Source organism: Osmia lignaria, chromosome 8 (assembly GCF_051020975.1).
Source record: "Osmia lignaria lignaria isolate PbOS001 chromosome 8, iyOsmLign1, whole genome shotgun sequence".
Classification (NCBI taxonomy): Eukaryota; Metazoa; Arthropoda; class Insecta; order Hymenoptera; family Megachilidae; genus Osmia; species Osmia lignaria.
Window position 1 is genome coordinate 6,155,895 of NC_135039.1, and position 22,300 is coordinate 6,178,194.

The window sequence follows — 22,300 nt, forward strand, 5'->3', positions numbered from 1 at the left end:
CATGCCATTTTCGATGCTATTCAGCAATTTTATAATGAAGAATTGTCAAAATAGTTTGTATGTCTATTGTATTTTGAAAGAACAGAATACTTCTTTTAGAAACCTTCAAAAAAAGTTCGAAAGATCGACGAATAAAAATCTTTAAAAAACTATTTATTGACATTTTTTTTGTTGATGCGCTGCCATAATAACATTAAATATAATGTTTTTCAACTGTAAGAAACCGCACAAAAAAAAATCAGCTCGATTCTGACAGGAGTTACACTTCCAAATATTTACCTATAATATGACGTATAGTAAATAAATAAATTATTCGCTTTCTAGTTTATTCTTGTGCTAATTATTGTTGTACAATATCATGTATAAAAACATCATTTTAAAATATTTTTATTGTCACGAAACCGTTAAAATTCTACAAAATACCATATTCATAAAATTTAGTGGAAAAATATATAAATAATGGGATGTACTTCCGAAAGGCCCCCCCACCCTAGGGCAGCCAAACTTCGGATTTATAGTAATTGAGGGACGAGAAATCGAATGAGACTACTTTCAAGTCCGTCAAATAAACCGTTCTTGAGATATATGAAATACAGTGGTACCTCGGTATACGATCTTAATCCGTTCCTGATGTTTGGAGTTACATCGAATAGGACGTATACCAAATCAACCTTTCCCATAAAAAGTCATGTAAAAATGATTAATCCGTTCTCATGTAAAAAAAAACTCTTATTGACATTATATCATGGGGTTGTAAAATAATTTAAACACTGTTTATGTCATGAACAGCATTTGAACGATTTCCTAGAAGTTTATAAAAAATATTCACTAGTTTATTTAACATAATTAATTTGTAAAATATAAATATAATCTAATGATAGATTCTAAATTAACAAACCAAATGGAATAAGTTTTATTGCCTCCTATTTTGCGGTTATAGTTTGTTATATAATATCCTTCTTGTATTGTTTAAGATTTGCTCACTTTATTAATTATATTTCTTCCTACATTATTTTTGTTAAATTTACATTATATTACAACTAATTATTTTATTCTATTAACTGTACAATATTTGCTTGTATCTATTATTAATCATTTATAAAATAAATCATAGCCGACGACGGGCGAGCGAGATTCGCGGTTCCCCGCCACTCGCCCTTCCCCTCGCAGGTTCCACCGGGTGGATCGAGTAGCTCGGCACCTGAAGGGGGGCGAGGCGAGACGGCGAAAGATATAAATATATCGATTCCGGGAATCCTCGCTCTCTCTTGGTCGGCATTGTGACAAAGTAAACACGGGCTTATTACAAAACACTTCTCCATCGAATTCCGTTGCGGATTAAAACCGTCTACGAACCTTGTGTGCATCGTTTAAAGGGATTCCCCGAAAACGAGTTAAATACCGATCCGCGATCGCGTCAAACCTTTTTCACGCTCCAACGAGCAGCGTTACTCGGAAGCTCGTCTTAATTCCTCGAACGTTTCGACGGAAAATTCGGAGCTTCAAAACATGTATGATCAGTCAGTTAATAATACATCAACTCCGAATATAATTGATTATTAATTTAATTTCTCCTCTGAGATAATTATTTAAAAATGACGCAAAATTCACAAAAAATATTTATGTCGTATACCGAACAGAAGTCACGTCCAAACAGGATGTACATATTCCGAATTGGACGTATTCCAAAGCAGACGTATACCGAGGTACCACTGTATATAGACTCTCATGCATCTAGGGTGGAAGGGCCTTTCGGAAGTTTTCTTAAATAATGGTTATAATAAGCAATAAGAAAGTATTAACGCACGTCGTTATCGCCGCGGCGATATACAGTCGGTATGGAAAGTATTCGTAAGCGACAAGTTTGAAATAAAACTTTGTATATTCATGTTAGTTATGAATTTTATCGGGAAAAAATTATAGAATAGATTTTGTGTAAATAAAATTTTATTTCCTTTAACGGTGATCAGAATATCAACAAAAACAAATAAATTCGTACATCTTTTGTTTCTTGCCTTTGGTTGAAATGTAAACACTATGTGACTTTCAGAATATAACGAATAACAATAAAACTTGTCAGTTTGTATAGAGTCCTTGTAGAATTAAGACAGTATTGTTCAACATGGGTCGTAATGGCTCCGAAACAACAGAAGAAGAACGGAAAATTATTGTCTGGTTACATAATCAGTACAAATCGCTTAGTGAAATTGCTCGCATAGCGAGTAGACCAAGATCTCCTAATCAAAGTATTATTGACAGAGTCGGATCACGAAAAACGGTTTAAAACAGTAAAAGGTCTGGACGTCCGTGAAATTATTCGGAAAGTTAAACAAAATCCGCGTATAAGTGCCGAACAAATTGCTACGGAGCTTAGAAACTATAACGGTATGCATGTTTCTGCCAGTACTGTGCGTGATTACTTACGAAGTAGTAAATATCATGGCAGAGTGATTCTTCTCACAATTCATGAATACGAGCGAACAATGTTTTATAATACAATTTGTATTTTAAAATGTTTGTAAAATTATAAAGATTATATGAATAAATAATTTTTCAGTTTTATACTGTGTTTATTTTACTACGCTAATTACAAGAGAATGTCACGCAAACTGTTAGGTGAAAATTAAAGTGATAAGCCGCGGTAAGACATAAGTGTAATTTATTTAATAAGATACCAAAAAATTCCCCCAAAAAAGAAAAGAAAAAAACAGCTACTAGCAATCAGGCTGCAACACACAAAATAAAATTCACATTAATACACATTAGGCAAAATGTAGTAAATTAAAAAACACGAAACGTACAGGCAACTCACATCAATTTCCTCTGCAAACAAGTAGCGTAGATCAAAAATATCTGCATCAGTCGAGCCGTCATCCCATAGACGCACCAGTTCACGTCGCCGCTCCACCCGCTCTCGCCGCACGTTAGGTACATCCTGCTCCCGCATGAGGCCTAGCGAAGCTAGGACTGCGGCTTTTAACAAAACACAACTAGTTAGAAATAAATAAAATTAACACACCAAGATTAATTATTGAAGACTGCTCACGTTCTCTGTCAATAAAATCCTTAAGGGCCTTAAGGACTCGCGAATTTTTTATTTGTCTCGATAGATCCATTGTAAATAACAAAAGTATATCGGTAACGCGTTTATATAGCACCAAGAAAACATCCCCCTCCAGCCTTAATACACCCGACACTCGACTTTCAGCATCTCATAAAACTGCAGGATCTGCGAGAACTCGAAACCAGATCCACTGGGTGTATCACATGAAATTGCAAGGTTTACAAGAAGGCTTATAAAGATACTTGGAAGTTAGTACTATTTTACTCGTGGGACAAAGAATAAATTATATTTGTTAGAATGTTTTTTGATGTGCGTAGTGAGGGCCGGAAATGATGCCTAGAAAGGAACGGTTGGTTGGTAATGAAAGAGAGGAGGATGTGTGCCAATGATTAAGAACATGTAAAAGATGTGTGACCTCAGGTGTTTTTGTTTTTACTATTATATATCTAAGTTAAAGCATAAATAAATATTCTCATCTGGATTAAGGATCCTTACACCACTGTTCTGTCTATTTTGCATTTCTTGATGAAATCCCATCAATATTGAATAATTTTTTTATAAATAATTACTTCATAATGCCCCCAAGGCAATGTTTTTGTGGATTGTGGAATTATAAAACGTTTATCGTCGTAGGAAGTAAGCACCTTCTTCCCTTCGCATACCGAATATACATTGTGTAATTTTGAACGAATACATCTTTGTTCGCGATGCACTTCTAAACGATCATACAAGCAACGTATATAATCATCGAAGCAAATAGTTGTCCTAACTATATTATTTTTGACATCCTTCACTTCTTTCGTGTCCCGTTTACCCTTTACGCGTGAAGCATACATTTTAGATCGAAGTCCGACAAACTCAGTCATTACACATCCATTATTTTCATCCTTCATTAGTAGAGGTACTTTTTTATTTACCCGTGATATACTGTAAACGTTTGAGTTCGTATACAGGGTATCTCATAACTTGCGTAACATCCGGAAATGGGGGATTGTTGGTGTGATTCTGAACAACTTTTTCGTTTATCAAAATGTAGGTTGAAGCTTCGTTTTTGGATTATTAACGAAAAGCAATGGCCAATGAGAGGGCGCGTAGAGCGTTGGCTTTTAACCGCGCTCGATCGTGGTAGTGAACAAACGTATTGGCACAAACGTATTCGTTATTCATGAATAACGAATAATTCCACATTGTTCTTAATTTAAGACCATGTAACATTCGTTGTATGAGTGCGGTTGAGAGCCAACGCTTTCGTGATTGAGCGCGCGCTCTCATTGGTTAGTGTTTTTCGTTAATAATTCAAAAACGAAACTTCAACCAACATTTTTATCCGACTTCGAAAAAGAAGGAAGTTACTCAATTCGATCAGTATATGTTGGTAGCCCTAGTAATTTTCGTACAAGGTTGGGGAGATTAAAAAAAAAGAGAGAGAGCGCTGTATAGAGAAGCGTGGTAGAAGTAACGGATAAAAACGGATAAAGTAAAAATCATCAAGAAGACTGAATAGTTTAGTTTTATATATATATATCGTAATAATCTTTAAGTTACACACAGTTTATTATTTATTTCTTTGATTGTTTTCTAAATATATATATATCCATTAAAGAACCTTATAAGTGGTGTTAATTATTATCCATAATCGAACACGTGCAAACAACAGTATATAATATTTTTTTTTTTAATGTATGTTCGTCGATTACTCCGAGACGGATGGACCAACTGGAACGAAATCTTTTACATCTTGTAGAGTATGTTTCCCGATTGGTCCCCATAAAAAGCCTTTTTTCCCGTTAAAAAAAAGCAAAAGGTTAAAATGTATTTAGCATACTATTTTATGACTAAATAGGTTTTATAAATAGCTGTGGGGTATTGGTATAAATGAAATATTATACTTTTGAAATGAAATTTTATACTTTTTAGCGCATTTTGTTAATGCAGCAAGAGAGTTTATTAATAATTGTCACATAGTTGTATAAACGAAATATAAATTATTTTACACTTTTTAGCACATTTTGAAGTCGGTTGTATTTTTTGTTAAAAATTATTTTATGGTAAAGGAAAAAGTTGTTCAGAATCACCCCAGCAATCCCCCATTTCCGGAAGTTGCAGGAGTTATTTTCTCGTATCTGATGATAATCATTCAATACGATTCAGCACCGATACCGACGAGGTACTAACAGTCGATAAATAATGGCTCTATCTTAGCCATTAGCGAAATGGTTGATCCTTTAAAATTAGCTCTTCAAAATGACTAACTCAAATAGCATAAGAGCAATTAATCCAACGCTATCTTCTTCAAATTCTTATTCGAAGAATGATTCATTAGCTGAAAGGGTTGAAGAATTCAGTCGCATAGTTGAAGCTCTTTCATTTAATGTTCGCCGCAATAAATTTTCAGGTACGCCATATATTAAGTATCGCCGAGATCGATCAAATTCAAGGAAGCGTTTCTCTGCAAACAGAAATCAGAATTGTAATCAAATATGTTTCTTCCATAAGAGATTTGGTAAAGCGGATCGTAATTGTCAGTAAACATGTAATTTCATTCAACGATCGGGAAACTCCGACGATCATCGCTTGTAGAGACGGTAGACAATGGTCCGTAACACTGTCCAACAGTGAATTTGTGTTCCGATCCCAACTAGGTGATTCTTATAGTGACTATTGCTTCTATAGGTACAGTTTTTGAGAAATTTGATTTTGAAAAAAGAAACATATTTTTCAGATTTGAACAAATTTTCCGACGTAATTATAAAAGATATTGAAATTCTATTTATACTAAAAGATTCTGTAGACTTTCCTGAATACAACGATACCTATCTTTGATATATTATAAATGTTTAAGTATGTTTAATCGATCATTGAACGCGGAGGGACCCCGATTTGGCACCAATTTTTTTAGGATATTTTTCAATTTATCTAAAAAAATAGAGGTCCAGCGTAAAATCGAATTATACCATGCGATAGAGCAGATTTTTATCTTGAAAAATCACCCAGAGAAAGTTGCAACATCGAATTTTTTATCAAGCCAGAAAGCGAAATAGCTTTGCGGGAGACGAAGTACCGACAGTGGTGCTCCGCGTCCCGCCTATATTACTGCGATGCAGTTGCTTTAAGCTAAATTTATTATTATTATTATTATTATTTATTGCTATACTACTAGCACATTTGTTATTTATTCATAATTTTACAATATAAATGGATAATTATAAGTTAAAAAACATACCTAGAATTTTTTTCATCCCGACTGACGTTTATGTGGTGTATTTATATCCACGATTGATGCCCAACAATACGCTGCACGCATCGTGGCACTATCTTTTCCTAAATACCGATCCTCCATAACTGAAATTTCTGATGAAATCTTTCACCGTGTTCGTCACTCACATCATCAAGATTGCACGGAAAAAGGTCTAATTGTAAGTGGCAATGTAGAAAATGCATTTTGAGTGACATATTGTACCCTAGTTTTTAAAACGCATCTATTAGTTCTTCCACTATCTCGGTATATTTGGTGAAAATTCTGACATATATTTTCGAAAGCTACCCAGACTTTCTTTTCCGATGAAGTCATTATATTGAAAAATTCTTTATTTCCAATTAAAGTTCTAATTTGTGGTCCTACAAAGATTCCTTCCTTTATTTTGGCTTCTGATAGACCAGGAAATTTCGTTCTTAAGTATTCAAATGTTGGTTTATTTTGGCGCAGTAAAAGGTATCCTTTTCTTTCTATTTTTTAACCGGCTTCGGAAAGGAGGAGGTTACTCAATTCGATCAGTATATATGTTTTTTTTTACAAATGAAATACCAAATAACCAATGCCAGACGTCGTAAAGAAGCATTGCAGCAGAATTTTACAAAAATTAGGATTTTAAAAGTACGAGCTGCAAAAAGTAGAAAATCATGATGTTTATTTAGCAGAGAAATTTCTACAACGAAAGAGAAATACAGTTTTCATTGAGTGATTAGGATTTAATTCTCCTCACAATTTATGGATAAGAGCGAACAATGTTCTATAATATAATAATTTGTAAAATTATTGTTTAAAATGTTTGTAAAATTATAAAAATTATATGAATAAATAATTTTTCAGTTTTATATTGTGTCTATTTTACTACATCAATTACAAGAAAATGCCACGCACACTGTTAGGTGAAAATTAAAGTGATGAAACGCGAGAAGACATAAGATGTAATTTTTTTAATTAGATATAATTTCGTAAATGAAAGGAGTAGGGGGAAGGGTGGGGCAAAAAATAAATTACATCGATACCTTTTGTATATTTTTTTATTTGAAAACCAGAAAACCTCCAAAAGAAGAAAGGAAACAAACAACTACCAGCAATCACGCTGCAACACACAAAAAAATTCACATAAATACACATTAGGCAAAATGTAGTAAATTAAAAAATAAAAACGGACAGGCAACTCACATCAATTTCCTCTCCAAACAGGTAACGTAGGTCAAAAATATCTACACCAGTCGAACCGCCCCACAGTGGGGCAGAATCCCTAAAACGTGGTCAAAATATGAAGATTCTATACGATTTGTACAAGGTTCTATATATTAGGGTAATTTGGACCGCAGATTACGAATTTGAAGTCGGAATTGCAAAAATGATTTGTTTAAACATTTTTTTTTAAACAAATTGTTTCAAAATTACATTCTTTGCAATTTGTGACTACAGAATCGTATACTGCACGGAAAAGTAAGTTAGTAACAGGCAGCAACATTTTAAAAGTTTATTACAGAAGGATAAATGATTAATAATTACTTATTTTCCGAGTGAGGAATAGTTGGCTTCAAATTTACAGGAATTAGGGTTACTTATTGCTCAAAATGTTTATATATTATGAAGTTTGTGGCATTATTGATAACAAATAGTTTTATTTAAACAAATTATTACAAAATTGTACATTTTAAATCAATTATAACTTAATTATTTAATATTCATCATCGTCAGTTGAATTATCAGAGTTTTCGTCAGTAGACGATTGTGGAATATTAATATTTTCTATTGTATCGGAGGTTACATTCCTAACTTTAGGCGGAATTAACAATTCTATTGCTTCGGAAGATAATGATCTTAGTTTTTTTTTTGGCAGTTGTCGTTGGCTGGAAACGAATGGGTCTGAAGAGACCAACATTCGTAGAAGGACGTCTTCCATATTTTTCGTTCGCGAGCATTTGCGTGAAAAGTCTTCTCGGAATCGTTTAAAATATTTGTGGCAAGACTCCTGTGCATCTTCGGACATTTGTCCAATGGGTAAAATTGAGGAATCTATAATTTCTGTTCCATGCATTAATAATTTATGCACTGAAGTGGGCATATAGTACCATGGGTACAAGTGAACAAATTTACGGGCTGTGTTTAATGTGTATTGTTGAAATTTTGGAAGATTAATTTCATATCCGCATGAAATCGTCTGTAATATTGTATGAAATCGTTTTATTAAGTCTTCGTCTACTCCTGTTATTGGTGCAGAAACAGACGAATTTTCGAAAAAGCGGCGAGCAGTATTTCCATCATTCGTACTGCCATACCCAGGCTTCGGTTTATCGACGATCAGTCCCAATTTCACACGAAAACCTTCCTGAATGTTCCTTTTTCTCCTCTCCACTTGTAATTTGTCTTCCTCATTTCGAGATTGCCATTTTTGCAAGTCTAGTTTGTACGACAAATGCAGGCAACATTCAAAGAACCGTATCCACGCATGAAGTGTGGATAACCCAAATTGCAAATTGGTTACATTAACTGTCTTTTGCAAGACTGCATCAATATCGTTGAAGTCTTTTGACGTTGCTCCACATAAATAGCAACGTTGCGTTGATAACGTGCCAGTAATGGCATTGCATACTTTACCATCGATCATGGTTAATGCAAGTTGATATACAACTGAAATGCATTTCCCATCAAAAATTGTTTTAAAAGTGGTTAGTTCACTTTCTTGCCGTTTAATATCGTCTGTTTCTTTTACAGTACCTTCTGTTGTTTCGTGTAAAAATTTGATTTTAATTGGCCTGCAGAACCTAGGAGACGAAGGTCTCGGATTCTTCCAAATTACAATTTTATTATTTTCTTCATTCGTAGATAAAAGTTGGAGTGGTACAAGTGAAGTGAAAAAAACATTTGCATCTGATTGGCTTCCACTATCATCACTAAATTTCCGTTTGTATGTACTCTGACCTGAACTGCCATCACACCCCCACTTGCAAATCAAAATCATATTTTGCACCTGTTCAGGACTCAAGCTTTTGATTACATCGATTTGTGTTAATAAAATACGTTCAGCTGTATGATCTAATAAGGCCTGCAATTTTATTTCGCCGCAATTTTCGGTTATTGTCATTTCTGACTTAGGTGGGTAACAATTATGTTTTGCTTCTTGTACTTTTTTGTATGATGGAAATACCTTGCAATTATTTTGTAGACATGCACTTCGTTGTAGTTGGTATTGACTTCTTGAAAATTTCAATTCAATCAACAATGATAAAGCAGAATCACCTGTAAAAGTATTTTCGGAAATCGATTGTACACATTTCCTGTATTTCTGAGCTTTTGACGGGCTCACTGTCATATCCTGTAGAACCTTAGCAGCGTCCAATTGTCCTGCAGCTCGAAGATTCATTTGTGTCGCATAACACAGTTCTTCTACGTTTGTTTTTGAACGAATACCTTCAGTTCTTCTTCGCTTTGTTCTCTCACTGGAAGTTGAAAAATCTGAAGATGGACGACCTGAATCTTTTTTTGTGGATGTTTCCGCAATTTCCTCTTCCTTCGTGAAAACAACGAATACGTCCAACCATTCCCTATTTTTATTAAAAAATCTCTCTTCCATTCTATGAACTTGTTGCCATTTCACTTTTAAATCGTGCAATAATTTGCGTATGTCCTGCTTCATGGCTTGCGGTAACGTGTAGTTACAAGTTGAAACTTTTCCGACATAACGGATTCAATTTTTTCGTATGAAACCGTTATATTGTCGTTGAAATGGTCCTTTAACAGCAAAACGATTTCTTTCCTTGTCAAGCCAATTCTTCCAGCTTGAGCAGCAGAAGCTGAAACATATAGATTAATTAATTACCCATTGACAACACATGTTTACATACAGAGTGGTCCATTTAACGATCTGCACGGAACAGATTTTGTAAATCGTATATACATTTTTCAGTAGAGTTCGCACCAATTTAGAAATAAAACCATAAATTTTACGCAAAATTTTAATTTTTGAAGCTTAAGGACACTTCAAGGTCATGTTGTTATACCTATCTCAGCGAATTTTTCGATCAGCTACACGAGGAAATGGAAAAAAAATTATGAGCAAAAAATGGGCCACCCTGTATATTACAAAGGAAGGCTCGCAGCAAAAAAATGACGAGAATAAAATTTTCATTATATTTTTTATAGAATCGAGTGGCATAGTCAGATTTTGCACAAACTGATAATCAAAAGAAATTGTTTAAACAATTTTGTATAAACAAGTTAAAAAACAAAAAGGAGAGACATGTAGATCTTATTTTTATCTTATGCCATGAATCTAGTAATTGGTTTTCCGCCATCTCTACTGTACTAGCCATGAGCCTCAATAGATTAACGTGTACGTTTAATCGATAATAGTTTACAGCTTTATAAAAACCAAAGGTGCAGCTAGGTGCAGCTGTTCTTGATTTACTTCATTAGTCAATAGTATAAACTATAATGTGTAATAAGCACGCTGCAGAATTCTGTAGAATTATATTACTTTTACACCTTTTTCTAGAATCTTTTGTATACAGATGTGCATTTTTCTTTACTATAATTATTTGCCATTAACTTTTCTCGTTATCTACATAAAAACTTCGTGAAACATATTGAAATTATACTTACATTCCGCAGAAGATTCCATTTTACAGAATTAAAATATCTGTTCTCTAAAAACTTTGGCGTCCCTTTGAATTTGTCTATCGATTTTCGCTTCTGCACACTATAACTGCTGCTTGTACGAAGGCCACTTTGCGACTGGAATACCAGCGCAGGTATAAGGGGACGGACCTTTCTAACTGTACATTTTAGGCCCTTCAATATCAGTCTAGCCAACCTAGTATTTCATATACCTTAAACACAAACTTTATTTTTTGACTTTTGACCACGTTTTAGGGATTCTGCCCCACTGTGCGCCCTCCCCTAGACGCGCCAGTTCACGGCGCCGCTCCACCCGCTCCCGGCGCACGTTAGGTACATCCCGCTTCCGGACGAGGCCTAGCGAAGTTAGGACTGCGGCTTTTAACAAAACACAACTAGTTAAAAATAAATAAAATCAACACACTGAGATTAATTATTGACGATTGCTCACGTTCGTGGTCAATAAAAGCCTTAAGGGCAAGCACTTGCAAACTTTGAACTTGTCTAGATGGCATCATTGTAAATAATGAAAGCATATCGGAAACGTGTTTATAAAGCACCGAGAAAAAATCCCCCTCCAGCCCTAATACATCCGACACTCGACTTCTAGCATCTTATGAAACTGCAGGATCTGCAAGAACTCGGAACCAGATCCACCGGGTGTATCACATGAAATTGTAAGGTTTACAAAAACTCGAATCCTACAGGCTTATAAAGATACTTGGAAATTAGTAATATTTTACACGTGGGGCAAAAAATAAATTCTATTGAATCATCTTTTTACAAATAATTATTTTATATTGCCATCAGGTCAATGTTTTTGTGAATCGTGGAATTGTAAAACGTTTGTCGTCGTAGGAACTAAGCACGTTCTTCTCTTCGCATATAGAATATACATTGTGTAATTTTGAACGAATACATCTTTGGTCGCGATGCACTTCCAAACAATCGTGCAAGTAATGTATGTAGTTCTTTTCGTGTCCCGACATTTTCGATCAAAGTCCGACAGACTGAGTTATTATACATCCATTATTTTCATCCTTCATTAGCCCCGATACTTTTTTATTTACCCGCGATATACTGTAAACGTTGTATCATCTGATTTGAGTTTTTATACAGGGTGTCTCATAAGTTGTGTAACACCCGGAAATGGGGTTGTTGGTGTGATTCCAAACAACTTTTTCCTTTACCAAAATGTTGGTTGAAGCTTCTGTAGGAAATAAGCGTTAGCGTATTTCTAGTTAAAAGACTTTAATAAAAATACAGTAAAATTGATTAAACTTAACTTTAAAATTAGAGGTAAGGATTAAAAGTCTCGGCAACACTTAATCGCCGCTCACAATAGCACTCGCAATTCTCTTAAGGTCGGTCAACCTCTCGCTATGCCTCGCAAAAACTCTCTGCCGGAAAAACCATCGGCTAGAGCCACCCTCTCTCATGCACACCGCACACCGCACCTCGCCTCGCCTATCTCTGTACTGTTTATGGCTTTTCGGCGCGACACTCGAGCCTTAGCCTAAACAGTCACTCGTCTCACTCATGCGACCACCTAGCTCACACACGCATACACCACACTTCGTTTTTGGATTATTAACGAAAAACAATAGCGAATGAGAGCCACGAAGAGAGCGTTGGCTGTCAACTGCGCTCGATCGTGGCATTGGCACACACGTATTCGTTTTCCTTAGAAACGAATAATTTTACATACATTGTTCTTAATTTAAGACCATGTAGCATTCGTTGCATGATTCCCTCGATACTCACGCTGTGCCAATGGCTTTGTTCACGACCAAGGCCGAGCGTGGTTGAAATCTAACGCTCTCGTGGTTGAGCGCGCACTGTCATTGGCCAATATTTTTCGATAATAATTCAAAAATATTTTTAATCGACTTCGAAAAAGAAGTAAGTTACTCAATTCGATCAGTATACTTTTTATCCGACTTCGAAAAGGAGGAGGATACTCAATTCAATGTGTATTTTTTTTTTTTTTCTATGTATATTCACCGATTACTCCGAGACGGATGGACCAATCGGATCGAAACCTTTTGCATCTGGCGAGTATGTGTCCCGCTTGGTCCCGTTAAAAAAATATTTTGCATTTTTTCTTTCCTAACGACTTTATTTTCTAAATGTATGTTCGCCGATTACTCCGAGACGGATGAACCAATCGGAATGAAACGTTTTGCATCTTCTAGAGGATGTCTCCCGATTGTTCCTGTTAAAAAAATATTTTGCATTTTTTCATTCCGAACGCTTTTTATTGCAAAAAAACGAACTATTTCATGTACGTGCGGCGTACGTTCGCCGATTACTCCGAGACGGATGGACCAATCGGAATGAAACGTTTTGCATCTTCTAGAGGATGTCTCCCGATTGGTCCCCTTAAAAAAACACTTTTTCCCGTTAAGAACAACCAAAAGGTTAAAATGTATTTAGTATACTATTTTACGACTAAATAGGTTTTATAAATAGCTGTGGAGTACTGGTATAAATGAAATATTGTACTTTGGAAACGAAATTTTATACTTTTTAGCGCATTTTGTTAATGCAGCAAGAGGTATTATTAATAATTGTCACGTAGTTGTATCAACGAAATATAAATTATTTTACACTTTTTAGTGCATTGTGAAGTCGGTTGTATTTTTTGTTAAAAATTATTTTATGGTAAAGGAAAAAGTTGTTCAGAATCACCTGGGACTAACAGTCGATAAATGATGGCTCTATCTTAACCATTAGCGAAATGGTCGATCCTTTAAAATTAGCTCTTCAAGCAGATCAAATCTTCGAAATGACTAACTCAAATAGCATAACAGCAATTAATCCAACACCAGTTTTTTCAAATTCTTATTCGAATAATGATTCATTAGCTGAAAAAGTTGAAGAATTGAGTCGCATGGTTGAAGCCGTTTCATTTAATATTCGCCGCAATAAATTTTGAGATACGCCATTTATTAAGTATCGCCGAGATCGATCAAATTCAAGGAAGCGTTTCTCTGCAAAAAGAAATCAGAATTGTAATCAAATATGTTTCTTCCATAAGAGATTTGGTAAAGCGGACTTCGTAAATGTCAACAACCATGTAATTTCATTCAACGATTGGCAAACTCCGACGATCATTGCCTGTAGAGACGGTAGGCAATGGTCCGTAATCAAAAAGCCGTCTTTTCATCATAGATCGTACTTGTGGAACATGATATCTAGTGGACACAGGTGCTGATGTATCTTACCTAAAACAGAATGCAGAATTCTTCATCCAACATATCACAAACTGTATGCAGCTAACAATGCAGTTATCGATACTTACGGTGTAATTACTAAAATAGTTGACCTCAGACTTGGTAGATTTGGTAATTTTGGGATCCAGTTCCTTATAGCGGAAGTCGCAAAACTGCAAATCCATATATTATTTCGACGCAGTTTTGTATGCCATTTACGAATATCATAATCATTTTTGTCGAAAATGAACCATTCTCGAGGTACCGATTTTTTTCGAAGAATGGGCGTTTTTTCTAAAACACCAATATTAATCCACATTTCGAGGTTGTCAAGTTACGAGTGTGTTATTAACTGATATATTAAATGATAGGTTGGTTGTGTATCGACAGGATAGGTTACGCGGAACCTTGTTTTATGGTTTGGTTAGTCGTGGATACAATCGTGGATCAAAAATTGTTGGTTACAAAATATCAAATCTTATAGTTTTCGACTTGAAACATTCGAGAATGCAAGTTAAAAGTTTAGGAAAGCATTTGTTTGAAAAATACGATTATGTGAATAAAAGTGAATAAATTTGAAATCTGTTCATTTATTTTGTTAATTCTGTATTCATTTTTTTATTAAACTGTAATCTCTTTTTTCTGTTATTTCTTTATTTTCTGTGTTGTTTTTCATTTCTTTTTTCATTTTTTGTATATATTTTTGTGTTTCTTGTAATAAATGAATGTGGTGAAATATAATTTATGCAGGTACATATTTGGATTTTCTGTTATTTTGTTTAATATGATTTATGCACTTCAATTGGTGGGGACTTTCCAGTAATGATTAGCTACACCTTATTCTTGCTTAAGAATTTATTCATAATATGTAATCCTAATTAATAAATTACGTACATCGATCTCCGTAGATTCATTCTCTCACAACGCATATGAACATTCAAAACTTTTAATCGTTGCATACATCCTAGCAGTCCACTCATACACATTATTCCTAGCATTCACTCACGTCAGTCATACCATCCTAACAGTCATCAATAAAGCCAACGTCACACAATTTTCTGTATATTTTGTGTGTATTTATGAATTTTATTTAATATGATTTATGCAGCTTGCTCGCTTCGGAGGAATCGGCTGTTTCATAGGACAAGGACAAAGGATTATTAAGAACTACGAAAAATTGTAGTACACACCGAAGGCCCATGAAACTTCTTGCAGGCGGGGAACACGGATTTGGCCGTTTCCGATGTTCTGCTGGCCGCGGAAACTGCAAACAGTACGTGGCAACAGTCGATTCCTTCTTCCAGGACGTCCGTCTGCCATTGCATAAGGCAATAAAGTAAATTTTTATTTAAAATGATTTCATTATTAATTTCAATTAAATTTTGTATCGTTTTTTTACCATATGTTTTTTTTTAAGACTAATGTATTGCTTCACTCGTGACTTTTCCTACGAGGATACCGCAAATGAGGTATACGACGTGGGAAAAGACGAGGATATTTTGTCGACGAACAAACTGCTATTGTTCGCAGATGATAGTGGATCATCACGCTTGCAAAATGCAGGCGGGGTTAATGAAGCAGGATCTGCAATCGTTGTACAGGTAATTTTTATACCGTTTTTAATTAATTTTGTTATTATTCCTGTCCTTTACTACAGTACTTTAAATATTATTTCAGATCGATGTAGCCAAATTCGGCAAAAGAAAGTACAACCGTGGCCGAATCGTCGACGGCCACTGGGTGCTTGGTATGGTCGACACATCGACCAACGATTGCGGAATGGTTGTCGTTCAAGATGGGAGGCGGCAACATTGATCCCCCTAATAAAAGAAAATGTTGCAGCTCGCAGCAGGATCCATACCGTCTCATTTAAAAGTTACATGGTTCTCGCTGCTGAAGGATACATCCATAAGATAGTTAATCACAGCGTCTTTGTTGGTAAATATCTCGGTTTGGTCAACCCACCACGAAATTTCCGGCCGCCGCGCCGCAGGGCGGCCGGTCACGTTAATGTGATATTAAATAAATGTTTTGTACATCCTTTAATTGTTAGCTCACGATGGAACTCATACGCAGAAAATCGAAGCTAACTGGCGACTCGCAAAAGATTGGATGCGTGGAAGGAGCCGCTTCCACGACGAAGACTTTGCCGATCGTCTGTGTGAATTTCTATGGCGTAGGTTTTGTTAAACTAACCAAATACATCGAATCAGCGAATCAATCAATGCGTTAAACGCCACTAAACCATTGGTTTCCTGAACTTTTCATTTGCATTTTTGGATATTTTAGGTCGAAAACTACAAGATTTGATAATTTTTGGTCCCGTAAAACGAAGTTTGACCCTTAAATTAAACCAACCTTCGGTTAAAAGAAAGTTTGGTTGGTTAGATTAGGTTATGTATTTGACTATTTTAGAAAAAGTGCACATAGACTTTAGGCAAAAATTTGAGTTTGGCGTCTCCCATGGACTTCAATGTAAAAATTTTTCGAATAAGTCGATATCAGCAAAAATGATTATGATATTCGTAAATGGCATGAAAAAGTACGTTGAAATTGTAATGGTTGGCTATAGTGAATCCTTTGATCCTTTGACTCAACTTACTTCACCAGGTATTCCTATTCTTATTACAGCGAATTTATCTACAGTGGAGAAAGACAATTCATTCGGCAAACTCTTCTCATAATTGCCTGAAGCACATCAAGTCAGCCATCGTATTGTTACTAAAGGCCCTCCTACTGTGAAACGTCCACGTCGTCCGACACCTAAAAAATACCATGCTGCTAAAGCAGAATTCGATGATTGAACAGTAGAGAAATTCCGAGAAATAGACGAGAAAGTAAAGATCGATTGCGTTAATTAAGAAAAGGAAACTGGAAAGAGAGAGGAGCACGTTGTCGGAGACGCTTAAGAACGAGCTTTTAACGATAAACTTTGGTTTCTGCCTACTGTACAACAGAACGAACTGGAATGTATTATTATTTATTAAATACAACTACATGTTATACCGATACTGGAAATTGCATTCACCCCGTCAGCCTTTTCTCAAAAACTGAGCTTTAAAAACTGGCGCCTAGATACCTTGCGGAGACTATCGTCGACTCAATGCTATTACTATTCCTCCAAAAGGGTGATAACTACCTTTTGGCTCACATTCAAAATTTTTCGTCGAGACTTCATGGTCGGAAGATATTTACTACTATTGATTTAATTAAAGTTTATTATCAGATACCTGTTGCAGAAAAAGACATTCCGAAGGCTGCAGTAACAACTCCGTTCGGACATTTTGAATTCGTTGACGTGCCTTTTGGATTAAGAAACGCAGCTCAAACTTTTCAAAGACTTATGGATTTTGCTCTTCGAGGACTAGGTTTTGTTCATTGTTATTTAGATGATATCCTTATAGCCACTAGGAATTAGGAAGAACATAAGAGACATCTTCGCATCTTAATTCAACTGAAAGAATTCAGTGGCATAACCATTAATGTTGCAAAAAGTGTTTTCAGCAAGGAAGAAGTTATTTATTTTCGATACAAAGTGAACTCCACCTATACCTGGCAAAGTGAAGATTATTCAGAATTATCCAAAGCCAACTACAGTAGCGAAACTCCGTCGTTTTCTTGCAGTAATCAATTTCTATTGTCGTTTTCTTAAAGATGCAGCATACATTCAAGCTCCTCTGTATTCATTTCTTACAAAAAGTAAAAAAGGAGACAAGATTCTCATTCAATGGACTCTTGAAGCGTAACGTGCTTTTGAAGAATACAAAAGCAGTTTAGCTTCAGCAACCAGACATGTTAATTCCTTTTCTTGTGCTTCACTGCAGTTGAGAACTGACGCTTCGGACACAGGTATCGGAGCAGTCGTCGAACAGTTCGATAACAATCACTGGTACCCACTTGAAGAACTTCAGTTCAGCGTCTATGACAGAGAATTATTAGCAATTTACGATTCAGTCAGACATTTCCGACATTTGCTGCAAGGCCGTTAATTTGATTACAAGCCATTGATTTATGCTTTCAGCAAACGCGCAGAAAAGATTTCTTCTCGCTAGCAGCGTCAATTAAATTTCATTTCACAATTTTCTACAGACATTACTCATGTATCAGGTAATGGAAACATTGTGACGGATGCTTTTTCCTGTCTGGAAGAGATTAATACATCAATTACTACTAATTCTAAAGGGTTAGCAGAAAATCAGAATAAAATAATTTTTAACAAAAAATACAACCGACTTTGAAATGCACTAAAAAGTATGAAATAATTTCTACTTCATTTATACAAATACCCAACAGCTATTAATAAAATCTATTTACTCGTTTAATAGTATACTAAATACATTTCAACCTTTTCGGAGGCGACGCAAAATTAAAAATACCCGAATATGCTGCCAATAATGATTTGATAGGTTGCCGACGCCTGAACTAGAATCTTCCTAGTAGAAGAAAAATTTATAATTTATAATTTATAATTTTAGTGCATTTCGAAGTCGGTTGTATTTTTTGTTAAAAATTATTTTATTTCACATTTTTTCATGGAACAAGCAGTATTTGTAGGATGCCGTTCTTATTGGTTATTTGCAATAACAATAGTTTTTAACGATAACAAGTTCCATACAAGTTATAACAATAGTTATTAACAATAACAAATTGCATACATTTTTGCAAGTGAGATATCGCGGAAATATCTCTTATTAGATGTGAAAGGTTTCGTTGCAATCGGTACATGCCTTGCAGAGTACACATAAGATACATGCATGCTGACTCATACACCGGTAGAGACACGTAGGCATACGTAGAATTCAATGTAGTAGTAACAATAGTTTTTCACGAATATTTCGGAAACTAAAGCTTTCCGTTAATTATGCATAATGAAAAAGTTGTTCAGAATCATGTCCCCGAGAACATATTTAAAGGTCATTGAAATCGTCCAATTTTGACATTAAAAACTTCCTATATTTTGCAATAACAATGAAAAAATGAAAAATGTTTTGCTCTACAAGATGCAAAAGGTTTCGTTCCGATTGATCTATCCATCTCGGAGTAATCGGTGAACACACAAAAAAAAAATACATACTGATCGAATTGAATAACCTCCTCCTTTTTCGAAGTCGGTTAAAAAAAGATCAAGAATTGCAACATCCCTTTTAAACATCTTCTTCTCTTCAACCTAAACAGCTACAGTAGCGAGCATAGGATGATTGTAGTTGGATGATTCCCTGTGCTGACTTTTTCAGTTCTCCTATCACGTTGACAGTTGGTTCGGTGAACACCGCGGACTTCTTTGACACTGTCTGCAATAATTTTTACTATTTCGTCGTGTATCTTTATTCTTGCTGCCATGATATGTAGACATATGCCTAGTGCTATTTCTCATTGTCTGTGCTATTTTGGTGCCGAAGCTGTTGGTTCGCAATTTTAATGCGTCTAGATACCTTGACGGCTTGAGCAGCGGGTTTTTTTTTTCTTTTCTAAATCGTGAGTTTACTTGACATAGTGTCATCGTCGGTAGATGATTCTGAGTCAGCTGTTAAACTATAGCAATGAAAGAGACTTTCCGGAATATTTTGGATAGCTCTGAGGCCCATGGAGGATTGGAGGCACATACGTTGGAGAGAATATTTAAGTCTTGATTTAAGAAGTATTTTGCTGAATTAATGTACTTACCGACCAATACTCGCAGAAATCACAAGTTCTCATCTCTGATGTCCATAAAACATACCCGTTGTTTCACCACCTTCACATAAAGGTTTTCGTTATCAAATGCTCCATCCTTGTCCAATCTTTTAATTAGAACGTCTTTGGTCTGGTGTTCCGGGAGATCGGCTTGCGGTGCTGGAAGGGGATTCTGAGGAAATTCTAATAGGACGAAATTTGGCAGGAGAAAGAAGGAATTGTGGTATCGGTGATGGGGATCGGGTTATTCCTCTTTCCATCTCTTCAACTCAGCTAGTCCTGGGCCTAGGCTGGATTCCGAATATCGGACGAGGAAATTCTGGACCTTTTGACTCTGCTGAACTTGAGGGAGGGTAATTATTGTTTTCAGGAGAAGACGGTGGGAGATCGACCACACCGGCAATTCCTAACTCACCAGTAACTGCTGGAGTCAGCTTGGCTAATGGCTCTTGAGGGAACAGAATTAGTTCAATGGATGTAGTTTTCTTTCTTTGTGGGTTAAACATAACGAATAACTCCTGACGTTTACCTGCGCTTTTTTTAATTTCTTCACGTTGACATTCAGAGTACTGCTGGGTAGAAATCAAATTGCGTCATTACTGTCAGTTCACATGTGACGTATTGAAAATAGGTTATCAATAAAATATAAATTTTCCACGTACGATCATTTAGCCACAAGTGGAAGATTATCCGTTAAATTGAATTGCAAATCTTTAGTCAATAGGTTGTTCCGCATACACTTTAATAAGTGCGGAGGATCAAAGAGCGACACGATTTAATTATCATCTATTACAATAATATCACGTCGCAATACATCTGATTGTTGAAAGGCATTTCTCTTCGAATAATCTACTAGGCATTGGATTGCCTTACAATTTGTACTGCCTTACTGCCACAAACTGAAGCTACAACTATTAGGTGTATGCAAAAGTTGTAGTCTTTCCTTCAAGCGTTCATGTATAATCACTTGTGATCAATAAAATTTCCCTCTTTTCTGTGTATTTGTTGTGTTGGTATTGATCTATCTGAATTGCCAACTTCATAGTCGATCGTTAATTATAACCTCACAAAACAACAATGATCACGATGATAGACGAAAAGCTATATATTCGACACTGCATTCGATATGAGTTCCAACAAGGAAAAAACGCCGCTGAAGCATGCCGATCAAATTGTTCAGTACTTGAGGAAGGTACTACATCTCACAATACGTGTAAATATTAATTTCGCCGTTTTAAAGACGATAATTTTGATGTGAGTGACCGACCACGATCTGGCACGCCCCAAAAGTTGGAAACGTTATTGACAGAAGATCCGTCACAAACGCAAGAACAGCTTGCAGAACAGTTAGGAGTCGATCAAGCAACTGTTTCAAGGCGCCTCCATGAAATAGTAAAGATTCGCAAGCTTGGAAAGTGGCCAACATCAACACCGAGAAAAGCACAGAACCCGAGAATCCTAAAACCAAACACGAATATTTTCTGGGAGTACAAAGAAATAAAATCATTAGCATGAAGCGGAATTTATTCACAGGAAGTCCTCCAAGAAATCCAACAACATATCATGTTCCCTCTGGAAAAATCAGCCCTGCTGAACACAATAGCGAGGGGCATGCTAGGAGAAGAAAACGTACAAGGAGGACTAATAAACAATCTTTTTACGGAAAACACGCTATCCCACATCGCAGAAAATACAAGGAGTAAGTTTGTGGAAAAATTCATCAAATTTGGTTCAATTAGTTCAGCAGTAATAATGATCCTCATAATCATTCACATCTGCAAACTAATAATTGACATAATCATAAGAGGATACACATTACATGCATTATACGGATGGTCCCTACACCTACTGGGAGCCATCTTCAGCTCAATTACATATTTATTGATGACGTTAACGAACAACAAGAACATCAAAAAGCATCCTAGAAAAAGACGTCCAACTACAAACGAGGACATCGAACTGAGTGAAATCAAAATAGAGCAACCAAATAGCCTAAAATGGAGAATATCACCACCTATCCCACTACAACCACCTGCAATCAAACCACCCGAACCAGAACCAACAACGCAGGGACAAATATCAGTCTTCGCGCTAGAAGAATTAAACTAAATATACGCAATACAGGAAGGAGCGCAAGGGAATACACACAAATAAACACACACAAGTTCAAAATAAAAAGTAAAATTTATTCAAAAACAAAAAGGAAAATTCATTTAATAACAATACACAAATTCAAAATAGGAAGGAAATTTTATTAAATAACAACATACAGATTGAAAATAAAAATGAAAGAGGATTTATTCAAAAAAAATTTCTAATGAATGAAGAGCGGTGCAATATTTAAAATACGGTCTTTGTCTCACTCCCATAAGTCCTGGAGGTATTGGCGAAACTCCTTCCGCTACTGTTGCACGGCCAACCGATACAGTATGTTGATGTGACCGGGATTGTATACGTCCCGTTCGTGCG

General features: G+C 35.7%; 3 protein-coding genes and 1 long non-coding RNA gene across 4 annotated transcripts in view; 1 reads left to right on the forward strand and 3 right to left on the reverse strand.

The window, feature by feature from the left end:
• Positions 1–1,973: 1,973 nt before the first annotated feature.
• On the reverse strand, positions 1,974–3,552 carry LOC143305587 (uncharacterized). Its single transcript, XR_013062622.1, has 3 exons — positions 3,047–3,552; positions 2,813–2,973; positions 1,974–2,726 (listed from the first exon to the last, which is right to left on the reverse strand). It is a non-coding gene; the product is annotated as an uncharacterized LOC143305587 (long non-coding RNA).
• Positions 3,553–8,004: 4,452 nt separating this feature from the next.
• Positions 8,005–11,210, reverse strand: LOC117609839 (uncharacterized). Its single transcript, XM_034336561.2, has 2 exons — positions 10,929–11,210; positions 8,005–10,120 (listed from the first exon to the last, which is right to left on the reverse strand). The coding sequence occupies exon 2, from the start codon at positions 9,961–9,963 to the stop codon at positions 8,005–8,007; it is 1,959 nt and encodes a 652-aa protein (XP_034192452.2). The 5' UTR covers positions 9,964–10,120; positions 10,929–11,210.
• A 12-nt stretch (positions 11,211–11,222) lies between these two features.
• Positions 11,223–22,300, reverse strand: part of LOC117609781 (uncharacterized) — a 123,171-nt gene continuing 112,093 nt past the window's right edge. The window contains exons 4-9 of the transcript XR_013062619.1: positions 17,711–22,300; positions 17,389–17,612; positions 16,761–16,921; positions 14,248–14,331; positions 14,020–14,170; positions 11,223–13,936 (exon numbers count right to left, since the gene is read on the reverse strand). The gene's annotated coding sequence lies outside the window, so the exon portion shown is untranslated. The remainder of the gene's footprint in view (positions 13,937–14,019; positions 14,171–14,247; positions 14,332–16,760; positions 16,922–17,388; positions 17,613–17,710) is intronic.
• LOC117609777 (uncharacterized) lies at positions 15,580–16,288 on the forward strand. The gene is made up of 3 exons (XM_034336444.2): positions 15,580–15,759; positions 15,836–16,096; positions 16,212–16,288. The coding sequence occupies exons 1-2, from the start codon at positions 15,580–15,582 to the stop codon at positions 15,971–15,973; spliced, it is 318 nt and encodes a 105-aa protein (XP_034192335.2). The 3' UTR covers positions 15,974–16,096; positions 16,212–16,288.